The 12701-nt window shown below is 33.8% G+C and overlaps 1 protein-coding gene across 2 annotated transcripts in view; it reads right to left on the bottom strand.

Annotated features, from left to right (window-relative positions):
• The window catches only part of inavab (innate immunity activator b), a 40203-nt gene that overhangs the window by 10342 nt on the left and 17160 nt on the right, over positions 1-12701 (bottom strand). For both annotated transcript variants that reach the window (XM_056468164.1, XM_056468161.1), the window contains exons 3-8: positions 11158-11291; positions 6888-7010; positions 6571-6799; positions 5132-5179; positions 2957-3242; positions 469-621 (exon numbers count right to left, since the gene is read on the bottom strand). In XM_056468164.1, coding sequence (XP_056324139.1) covers positions 469-621; positions 2957-3242; positions 5132-5179; positions 6571-6799; positions 6888-7010; positions 11158-11291 — 973 coding nt within the window. The remainder of the gene's footprint in view (positions 1-468; positions 622-2956; positions 3243-5131; positions 5180-6570; positions 6800-6887; positions 7011-11157; positions 11292-12701) is intronic.

The following is a 12701-nucleotide window of genomic DNA, read 5'->3' as shown; positions in this document are numbered from 1 at the left end:
CTGCCTGTACGACCACGATTCTAATAAACTGCAATTGGCTCCGCAAGTCATTTGTCAGCGCCCCACTTCGTAACGTTAACAAAGTTTGTTTAAATGTTCGGGGTTAAAAATGTAAATTAATTAAGATTTGAAAACATATTTTGTTTTAGTGTTATTAAAGAATTGTCTTTCAAATAAAAACAAATGTCTTGAATCCTCAAATAAATCAACATCTGAATGATTTCTGAGGAACCATGTGACACTAAAAACAGTACAGCGAAAATTCAGCTTAGTGTCACATGAATGTATTTCACTTAAACATATTGTAATTAGTTATTTTAATAAAATATAATATTTAATTTAATTTAATAAATGTTATAATAAAAACATTTCACTGTATAACAATTCACATAATAATAACAACAACATTTTACTATTTCTGACAACCTTCTAAACGTCACTCTTTATTAAAAGCATTTTAAGGCAGACCTGAGGGATTGTCTCCTGCGCAGGTGCATCTCTGGTGTGGAGGGTGCGCTGCATGACTGTGTGTGTTTCAGGGCCGCATGTGAAGGTATCTGCAACGGGATTCCAGCATCCGCAAGACAGACCTCTATAGAAGGCAACGTGGGGGTAGAAGGACTGCAGATGTGTGGTAAAAACAAAAATAACCATGTTTACCATTACGAAGACAAAGCTGACACAGTAGAGCTGTAGTTTCCTGATGACATACTCATACTAGCAAAAACACATGTGCTCCATAAATCAACCTTAAAAGCCATTATAGAACGGGGGTGTGGTCAAACACACCCCAAAAATGACTATGTGACGTCTTAATGACCAGGTGAGTCAAAGCTGCTTTGTAGAGGTCATGAATCATTTGGGTTTTTACACTGAATATTCGTGTGTTGCACTGAAAAAGGAATAAGGGAGATGCAAGTTTGAGAAAGAAGAGGATGCTTTTGTTTGATCAAAAGCACAAAACTATAGACATTTAATTTATGAAATATAATTTTCATTTAAAAAATCTATTTTATTCATGTTCTTTATTTAACCAAGGAAAAAAGGGGAAAAACGAAAAAAGAAATTAAATAAATAAATAATATAAAATTGATATAATACGTTTAGTCTTTCAGCAATACAAAATTACGATATTTTAAAAACACACACTGAGAAATGGATTGTTGATGTTTGATGTATACACTCTCAGAAAAAAGGTACACAGTGGTACAAATAATGTTCCTTATGGAACAGTTTTGTATCTTTGTAAAAGTTGTACCTTTTATGGTACAGAAAAGACCTCATGATACTGTTCTGTACCTTTTGTGGTAAAATTGAAATGAAGGTACACAGTTGTTCTCATAAAAACGGTACATAAGTGTTGAAAAACTCCTTCTTTATGACAATATCTATGAAAATAAAGATATTGTTTGCTCTCCACTACGCACGTGAGCTGGCTAATGTCCTGCATATGCAAAGTGTTCATGCAGACATTTTAGTATTGTAAAACTAATCAAACATTGTGCAAATCTCATTACAATACTTTTGCATAATTATATTTCTATTTTAAAATAAGTAAATTAAATGAACTTTTAAGTGATTATAAAGGTATTGCGTGAAAACTGGAGAAATAAAAGTTTTATGTTGTACATGGGAGAATGTATTTCTGTAACATTTTTGTGTGAAATAAAAATAGATGTTTTGATTTATGTTGATGTATTTTTTATTCTTTATTGTAAATTGAAAATGCGTATTTACACAAAAAGAAACTTTTTTAAAAACATTGTTTAAAAATGTATTTAAAGTTTTATATTTACTGAAAATACATTGATGCATCTTGGATTTAAATCGTTCTTGAAGGAACACGTTTGACATTGTTAAAGTATAAAGTGTCTTGTCACTGTAGTGGTACCTTCATGGATCACATTTGTTTCTTTGATGAAGGTACAATTGTGTATCTGCAGGTATTAAAAACCAAAGGTACATTTTGGTTTCCCATGGTACAAATCATGTCCTAAAAAAGGTACAAAGTACAATGGTACAAACAGGTACAATTCTGTCCCATAAAAAGGTGTACTGCCCCAGTGACAAGAGTTTGTACCTTCTTTTGTACAAAATTGTACCATTTTTTTTTCTGAGAGTGTAAGATAGAATGGAATGATTTAATTGGGACATTCTCAGACATTTTCAGCTCAGACATTACAATTTTTATTTTACATATGATTTGTAATGTAATTTACTCTAGTGATTAAAAACAGAACTTAATCATCTTAAGTGTCACGCAACTTATTTCAAATGAGCAGAATTAACACAATTCTTGAGTTTTTTGCGATAACTTAATTGTTTTGTGTTCAATCTACTTAAAATTATAAAAAAAATTAAGTTAACTTAAATGATTTGCATTGAGACAACATGAAGGAATTGTGTGGAACCCTGCAATTTTTTTTTAAATTGCATGATCCTTCAGAAATTAGTATAATATGCAGATTTTTTTTTCTACTATGATCAATTATTTTCGGTACTCAATCATTAATGACAATTTTTAGAATTATTAATGTTGAAATCATAGTTTCATAGCTTTTTAAATGTAAAATGTCATTTATTTTATTTTCAATTGAACAGCTGAATGTGTCCTGATGAATGAAATGAAATACATTTGTGATGGTACTTTTGAATATTACTGTATTTACGTTTCCTCAATAATGTGAAGCAGCTGAACAGATTACAAGACTGATAATAATAAGAATAAATGTAACTGATCATCAGCATTATGATACATTGAATATTGGAGAGATGATGTTGAAAATTCAACACAGGAATAAATAAAAAACGAAACTCCAATTAATAAGAAAACTGTTATTTTAAACTGTAATAATATTTCACAACTTTACAGATTCGACTATCTTTTTAATCAAATAAATGCAGCAGAACAGGCTTCTTTTAAAAAAAACATCTTTCTGATTGGAGATAGATATACCTGGATTTGACAGAGGGAGATCTTTTCATTTTCTGATAGGGCTGGTCTAAACTGCTCTCCGTCCAGGGTGAGTTTTGGATGGGTGCAGGGTCGTGCTCTGGACTCTGGCAGGTGTGCAGGCTCTCCAGGGATTGTGGAGGGGTTTGATGGGAAAGGGGCTGGAGGGGCCGGTACGAGGGGCCCACAGGTGCATGAGGAGCGGCATGAGAGATGACTATCGGCGGAGGGTAAAAGTCCACAGCAGGAGCTGAGGGAGGCTCTGAGGAGAGCTGGGAGGACAATTCCTCTGAAACACCAGAAAGATGATTTCAATTCATAATAAATGTGTAAATGACACAAAATGACACAATTTTTTTTTCTGAAAATGATTATTTCTATAAAATAAAGAATGCAGAGTAAAGCGCAATGATTCCTTTTTAAATGTAAAGAAATACTGTTTCACGGATATAATAGTAAGTATTAGGACTGCACGATACTGGCCAAATCTGACATTTCAGTGTTTTGTTTTTCTGCAATATATATTGTGACACGAATACAATTACACCAGAAGACTTATACAACTATTTTGTAAGATTTCAGGCACAGAAATGTAATAATGTAAATAAATGTAAAATAGCACTGCATAGTAGGGCTGCACAGTATAGGAAAAATCTGACATTACGATATAGAGTTTATTCAATATATATTGTGAATCTATATAATTTCACCAAATGATTAAATAGCACTATTTGGAAAGAATTTATGATCAAATTTTATTTTAAGGTTCAATTCTTGATATAGGCAAACACATAACTATGACTTTTGCTTCAATAAACTCCTAATTAGCTCCTTATTAATAGTTAGGGTATTTTAGGTATTGGGGAGGATCAGGGATATCTAATAAGATCATGCAGAATATGTAGTTTATAAGTACTAATAAGCAGTAACCAATATCTCAATAACATGCATGCTAATAAGCAACTAGTTAATAGTGAGAATTGGTCCCTAAATGTACTCATTGTATTCATGTATTCAAATGTATTCATTTTGATTGATTAAGATGCTTCTGTAAGGGAGTGAATCATGCATAAAATGTAATAAATTGCAAGCATATGATAAATGCAATAAAGCAAAAATTAAAGTGAAATAAACAGTCAACGCTTTATGGGTTGTAAATGTAGAAATTACACTGCAAAGACTTCAGTGTATATATAATTCAATGAAATTATTCTGTATTAAACTTCCAATTTAAGTACAGTTTTTGTGTCCAGGAATACTTTAAGCTCTCTTAGGCCTTAAAAACATGCAAATTAAAAAAATTTCACTCCATTGTGGTTAAACACTGCATCAACCCAATCCTAACTCAACATTGCATATCTATTGCGATGTGACTATTGCAGATGCACACATTGCGATATCGATGCTGAAACGATATATTGTGCAGCCTTACTGCATAGTTTTCATTGTATAAATAATTCTATATAACAATTTTTTATTAAAATTTAAAATGGGACAATTATTTTGTGCCAGAATGCTTTAAACCAGGGGTCACCAATCTTGGTCCTGGAAGGCAGGTGTCCCTGCAGGATTTAGCTCCAACTTGCCTAAACACACCTGCCTGGATGTTTCAAGTATACTTAGTAAGACCTTGATTAGCTTCTTCAGGTGTGTTTGAATAGGGTTGGTGTTAAAATCTGCAGGACACCGGCCCTCCAGGAACAGGTTTGTTGACCCCTGCTTTAAACTCTCTTGCTACGCTCATACAGTCACAGGCCTTAAAAACATGTAAATGATTAACTTTTGCTCTATTATTCAAAATTTTTCAATGACTGTGGCTCCTGGTCAACTATAATCTCAATTCAACATTGCAGATCACCCGATGTGACTACTGCGGATGCACACATTGCAGTGCTAAAACCATATATTGTGCAGCCCTAGTAAGTATAATGTTCTTTTTTTAATATGTGGAGAGTACATATGTAATATAACAGTATATATTATATAGTTTCATTTTTTTAGTTACATTAACTTTTTAATATTTACAAATGTGCATAATATTTTATATATTTAAATGAAATATTGTTTATTACATTAAAAATATGTATAACTATTAAATAAAATATTAAGTCATATTAAATAACACAAATAAAGATTAAATAACAGCAAATATACATTCTGAAAAAAAAATGATCTTACCTTCTTCAAGCACAGCTGAATCTGACAAGGAGCTATCGTCTGAAGCGCCTTGATTTAAAAAAAGATAATAAAATAAATGTAAAAATCTTTGATAATTAAGCTGATAAAACACTTCACCAAAGTGAAATATTTCCCTACAAGCATTAGCCAATTTAGTTTCATGGCAAGTCATAACTTTTTAAGTTAGTGGATGATAGGGGTTTGATGAGATTCCACGAGATGAGACGAGACACGAGATTGGGTTCACGAGAACGAGACAATACAAGATTTTTACCCTATTTTTAAGAAATCGTCTTTTATTCAAATGAAAAAAATTTCAAAACTATTTAGGTGCTTTTTTAAAATAAACTTGTAATGAATGTTATTTTACTTCTATTTGAATGAATTCTATGGAGTAAAGGGCATGTAAAACTGCTAAATATTTTGCTAATAGTCTATGTTCATGGAATTTTTAAAATCATTTTAAATATTAGCAAAACATTGGCTTATACATGAATAGGAATAGAAAGTAGATTTTTATTCAACTGAAAAAAAATCATGAACTGCAAAACAATTTAGGTGCTTTAAAAAAATTATATAATGAATGGTATTTAATTTCTATTTTAATTAATTCTATGCCGTAAAGGACATGCAAACACTGTATTTAGCTATAAACTCTACTGACTGGCTTCTCCACTGTACAGTTTCACATGTGGTCCTTTACTCACTCAGTAGGTGCAGAGAATAGTGTCAAACAGCCGTGTGTGTGTGGCTTATCCTGTCGCAAAATGCGGCTAAACGTCCTAAACAATGGTAATAGTTTGATTGCGGTGTTTACATGTCTGTATTTACATGTCTATAGGAATACTCCACATGTCTTAATTCCATTTGTGTTTATGACTTTAAGCATATTTGAAGTGCTATTCCATCGCATGGTTACGAACCATACTGAGTGTGGCTGCAGTTGTAGCCTATGCTGGACCTGGTAGCCGCTGAACTCCCGAAAAAAAAAAAGCGGTTACGTCACACTTGCCCAAGCAACCAAGTGACATGTGCAACTCCAAGGTCAGCCTGGGTTGCCAGGTGTTTGCAAAGCATTTGATTTACAGTTCAAATCCAATCCTGTTCAAACAGTTCAAATCCAATCCAAATCCAATCCAATCTTCAATGCTAATTTCACCCTCACACTCCATCATAACATCACAACTCATGAGACAACTTTTCTCATGCTTTAATATCACGAGATCTCGTCATACGAGATCTTGTCACACCCCTAGTGGCTAATTTATATGAATTCATTTTATTTTAGTATAATTTGCTCATCCGCCAATTAGAAGTAGAGTTTAAGGGTGGGTTTTGCCTCCTTTTAAAAATCCTACGCTTCCACATGAATAAAATTGTTCAAATTTGTACAAATTTAGACCTAAAGTTTTCAATTTTAGCTGCTACAACTTCCTCACCTCTCTGTGTGATGGTGCCAGGCCGCGGTGAGGATCGTCCATGTTCCAGTCTCAGTCTGAAAACGGCCTCCTGAAGGTCTTTGAGTTTCCTTTCCTCTCGTTGGTACTGCTGCAGTCGACTCCTCTTCACCCCTTTACTGAGATGCTCCTCCTGGGACAGTCTCTGCGCTGCCACATAGATCTGCTGCTGAAGAGCCAGGTCAGCCTCCACCGAGCTCAGTGCAGAGTTCTGGGTGCCACAATCACCAGATTTACACTTATTCATATTAACAGGATAGCATGCCTAATGATTTCGTGCTGATTGTTCAGGACTTTACCTCAGTTCTGTGAAGGATGCTTGGCTCGTCTAATTTAAATGCAGCTCCGATGCGCCGGCGAATCTGAGGAGGCTTTTCTCCAGGTAACAGAGGATAGACTGAGGACAAATGTCCTGTGAGCTCCTGAAAGAAAAGAGGGAAATGATTAGGAGTGCATTAACATTGATTTCTGTTTGATTTGATTTTAATTAAATCTTTTTTTTTAATTAGTCAAGTTCAAGTAAATTAAACATTTTATATATGTTAAAGATTACATTTAACAGTGTTATTAAAGTATTAGTGCTTTAGGGATTATTTTTAGATGACTGTTAACTCCCTTTCAATGCAATTTAAATACATAAATACAGTTACAGTTCAGGTCCTATGAAATTATTTTACCCAATTTCTTTTTTTATTCATATTTAGTACTTTTTTGGATTCTGTTTTAATGGTTAAATACAATTTTAGTAATCCAAAATTATATCCAAATAATTAAAATAAATAATTAAAATTTAAATCATGAAATGTATTGGGCCCTTTCATTTACCCAGTGCAATAAGGCGCAAGACGTGTTTGGCGCGATGTGTTATTCATTTGCTGGAAATTAGAACTGAATTTTAAAAATAGTTTTGAAACAAATCTTTGCGCTTAAACCAAATTAAATATGTAGGATGATGGATTTCTTCACTGGAGTGATTTCATCACAACACAGTTTCCTTATCCACGAAAGTGAAGGAGTAAAGTAAAGAGTAAAAGTAAAGTGAAAGAGAAGGTAAAGAGGCTGAATGAAGGAGGTTCATTTTTTATCCTCGCGCTGCAGATGGTCTGTTTAAGTGTTTTCTCCATAGTGTAGTCTTCAGTTTTTCACTTACAAAGTCTGCCAAGTAAATAGCAAATGCGCCATGGCACGACACAACTGACTCTTAAAGGGAATGGGAGATGAGACTCTGAATGGTTTAATGCACATTATGATCAAAACACATCCATAACTCATTAAAACAATAAGCACAACCCTGTTAGACCATGCACCTTTCCATCCTTAAAACAGCAAAAGTGGATTTGGACAAACCCTTAATGCTTTTGCGCCATGTGCTTTAGCCTAGATTGTTAAAATAGAACCCATTCATTTGAACCACTATCTTTTATTAATAATATTTTTAAAAGATTTTTTTCTTTTGTTTTATTTTAGTTAAAATGAAAACAAAAAGACAATTGTGTAATTTTTTACACAAAAATATTAATATGATTATAATTATATTACAAATGAATATAATAAACAAACATAATAAAAGTCATTAATATATTTATTATTAGTAGCAATAACAACAATAGTAATATGCTAAATTGTCAGTGTTTTGGGATTATACATTCACAGACACTACATTATAGCACTATTATATACAATAAATGTATTCAAAATTGATCATTCATTAATTTTCCTTCGGCTTAGACCAGGCATGTCCAAGCTCGGTCCTGGAGGGCCAGTGTCCTGCAAAGTTTAGTTCCAACCCCAATCAGACACACCTGGGCTAGCTAATCAAGCACTTACTAGGCTTTCTAGAAACATCCGTGCAGGTGTGTTGAGGCAAGTTGGAGCTAAAATCTGCAGGACACCGGCCCTCCAGGACCGAGTTTGGACACCCCTGGCTTAGACCCTTTATTCATCAGTGATCGCCACAGCGGAATGTACTTATCCAGCATATGTTTTACACAGTGGATGCCCTTCCAGCTGCAACCCAGTAATGGGAAACATCCATACACACTCCTTCACACACATACACTATGGCCAATTTAGGTTATTCAATTCACCTATAGCGCATGTCTTTGGACTGTGGGGGAAACCGGAGCACCCGGAGGAAACCCACGGCAACATGGGGAGAACATGCAAACTCCACACAGAAATGCCAACTAGCCTAGTTGGGACTTGAACTAGTGACCTTCTTGCTGTGAGGTGACATATAAACGTCTTTAAGATTGGTATTACAAAAACCTTTTCGGACAGTCAAGCAGATTTTCAATTTGTTAGTATAATTTTAAGTATGATTACATCGACTACACTCCATTAATCACATTAAAAAGTCACAAGCAGGTTATCTTGAACCAAAATTCCTGTTTCTCCAGTGTGAAACTTTCCAGCGAGTTGGGACAAGTTACAGCCTTCAACCTCTACATTATGCAAGCCTGTTGAAATATTTGCTTCTTTCCTAAGTCCTTCCAAGAGCCCTACCTGTCAAACTAAACCTGCCATCTATCTTCTCCAAATCCATGCCTGCATACATTTAGAAACAATTCTCTCGGAGACAAAAACCACAAGCCCACAGCTCTTTAAAAAGCCACAACAGAGGTGAAGCTCAGATGATACATACACTGGCGTGACTTCAGACTATTGTGACATAAAGGTGTCATGAGACACTGAAGAACACCTGGACAAGCCGCAACAGGAAACAATGATGCATTTTCTGTGACTTAACATCTTACCAGGAGGACTAATAAGCCACAAAGCCTCTGGGGCTGAAGATCATGAACATTTAGTGCTAATTTTTGTGGTATTTTTAAAACATTTCCATCCTATTCTTCTTTAGAATTTTAAGGCTTTTACTGAAAAGCTTCCTGAACCTTTTAACACACATTCTGAAGTATTTATTTCAATGGAATTTTGAATTTCAAGTACACGATTGTATCAGCATGAAGTGGAAGTCTGCTTTAAGTTATTTAGAAGTGTTTTGCTAGATTTGTGTGGGTGTTCATTTGCAGGAAATCTCAGAAATCTGTCCTAAAATTAGAAATTAAACTATGTAACAGGTCAAATTTTGAATAACTAAATCAAAAGTGGAGCTGTTTTACTAAAAAAAAAACATCACATTGTACAAGTGTCTGTGAATATTAAACCATAAAAACTATTTAGAAATGAATATTTATTATACTAGTCAATAGGGTATATGCGGAGCTAGTGTCTCCTCCCATACTGATACATTTCCGGTGAACGGTTAATGTGACTTTTTTCCATTATATACGGTTACTTTTACAGCATCGATGTTGTAATGTAATACAATACAATCAGTTAAATAGACTTTGGCATTCATTTAGTTGCTCAAGCGTAAAATGAGACAAAAAGCTGTCAGAATCACCAGGCTTGCACAGATGCTCTGTTGAATATACTGGGGTAAAATAAATGTTCATATTTTAAAGACATGGCGGGGAAAATGTCATTTAATGCAGTGCTTCTTGCACAATCTGAGACCCACTTTCTATCAGATATCACTCAGCCAGTGGAGATCGCTGATTTTTAAAGAAAACAGACCTTAAACGTGCCGATTTTGTAATGGCATACAGTTCACCGGAAGGGCTTAACCCAGGTTACTGACAAATTAAAAGTCCTTCAGCATACTTCCGCATATACCCTTTACATGCTAGCAAAATAGTAAAACTCAACAACTTGCTACAGCATTTTATAAATTTGCAAAAACATGCTAGCAACATGTTAATAAATAGCTATAAACATGCTAGCAGCTTGCTAGACGTGCTAGTAATGTGTAAAACATTTTTGAAACACGTTTGAAATATTACAACGTTAACTTGTTAATACGTTATAAAGGTGTAAATCTGACTAACATGATTAAATCATGCTAGTACTCTGATAAAACATGTTAAAACATGCTAACAACCTTAATGTCATTTACGTTACATTTATGATGTCAGGTTTGTTCAATCAATCAAACTTAACAAGTTTATGTTTGAAGTGAATCAAACAATTGAAATAACCCATAATTTGTTGGTTTTAATATATCAGGGTAATAATTTTATTTTTAGGCTGGTACAATAACATTGGTGAGAATTTATTCGCTAATACTGATTTGGCAGCCGAAATATTTACCATTAATTTGTGGTGGTGTAAATGTGTGTATAACTAATAAATACAATCTTTTCAACATGATTTGAATGCAGAACATGTTAAAACATGCTAGAAATATGCTAAAACACATTTGCAAATTGTTAAAACATGCTAGCAATGTAACAAATGATGCATGATGCTAGCTAAATATTAAAATGTACTATCAATGTAACAAATGATGCACGATGCTAGCTAAATATTAAAATGTACTAGCAATGTAACAAATGATGCATGATGCTAGCTAAATATTAAAATGTACTATCAATGTAACAAATGATGTATGATGCTAGCTAAATATTAAAATGTATTATAAATGTAATAAATGATGCATGATGCTAGCTAAATATTAAAACATGCTATCAAAATGTTAGCACCCCATAAGTGTGAATAGTGACTTACAGCCTCTCTGATGCAGAGTTTCTTGAGCTCCAGTAAGCACAATTTCAGTCTGTCTTCCAGAGATTGCTGCTTGAGTTTCATGACCCGAGTGTGAGTTTTCACATCCTTCATCATTGTGGTCGGGCTGTCAGGACCTAGAACAAATAAAACATAAAAACACACACACAAAAAAAGAGATGAGAAGCAGCTTCGAGATAATAACTGAAAATAAGCATTTAGACTTTGTTTTAAATATTGTATGCTCCGTATAGATTATATAACTTTGAATTTTGTGCTAAATTTCAGCTAGCAGCACAACTATTGCTTCATAATCACAAAAAAAATAAATAATTCCATTCATATCAATTAGAATTCGAGCTAAAAGATATCTCAAAATGTATGCAGACTTTCAGGAAACAAATGCTCATCAGTAGTTGTGATATGATCAAGAATGAAAATAAAGGTTTCGACTGTGGTTTCAGTCACTGGAAATGAGTAAATGGGTGACAACAAAGGGTTTATTACTTGTGTATCCGGTGACTGAAGGCAAATGCCTCTGGCCTGTCTGGAGAGCTTATCTACTGAATTCCTCAACATACATGTTCAATCAATCATATGACAGCACACAAAGACATAGCTGAACAATGACAAAAAACAAGGGAAAAAAACGTTGCACTGTACAGGAAAAAATATGTGGTATTATTATGTCTCATTGTAAGAAATACTGAGTTTAACGAGGCTTTTTAAAAAGCTGCTATAGCGCGGTAGCTTCCGATTCAACCGTTACATCTTTACAGATGTAATGAACACTAAAATCATTTTCTTTACAGAAGTGAAAACTAACCACTATATTCTATAAAGCTATAAAAATGACATTAACGTTCAAAGGCTGAGGATCTGTGCTTTTAATATTTTTGTAATATTTCTTATGTTCTAAAGTATTTCACACTCTATATCAAAAATATAGACTAAAAGCAAAAATATTGTTAGATATTTTTACATAGTAAAAAGCGTTTAGTTAAAGCAAGACTATTGGCCATCAACAATATTTTCAGCCAATCTGCTTTCTTATGTTTACAATCACTCTCATTGGTTGGTAATAGTTTTGGCCTACTTAAACAATATTAGTATTTTCAAAATGGCAAAGAGGCAGTCATGTATATTTTCATAATGAGCCTGATCAAAAGAGCTCTCGATAAAATGAAACTACGCGAATGGATCAGGATAGCGGGAGACAGAAGCAAAGCGATCTCGAGTCAGCCAGAAAACATGTCAGAAGAGGTACATGTGGGCTCTTCTTGAAGACATCTACAGTTTGGACAATGATTAACAGATGTTACATAGTATCGTCTACAATCCTACACAGCTGTTGGATTAGTGACAGCATTACAGTTGTGATTTTATTACTATGAAACTGAAAGTGACTGTGCTGAGACACAAATAGCGTAAAACCTTCTTGACGTCATACAAATACAGACTTCATGTGAACTTATACCAGAGCTGAAGAGATTACTTTCATTCATTTATTCATTTTCCTTCAGCGTAATCTCTGATTTATCAGAGGT

This window comes from Danio aesculapii, chromosome 11 (genome assembly GCF_903798145.1).
Source record: "Danio aesculapii chromosome 11, fDanAes4.1, whole genome shotgun sequence".
Lineage (NCBI taxonomy): Eukaryota > Metazoa > Chordata > Actinopteri > Cypriniformes > Danionidae > Danio > Danio aesculapii.
Note: the sequence above shows the minus strand (reverse complement) of the source record. Positions and strands in the feature narration are given on the sequence as shown.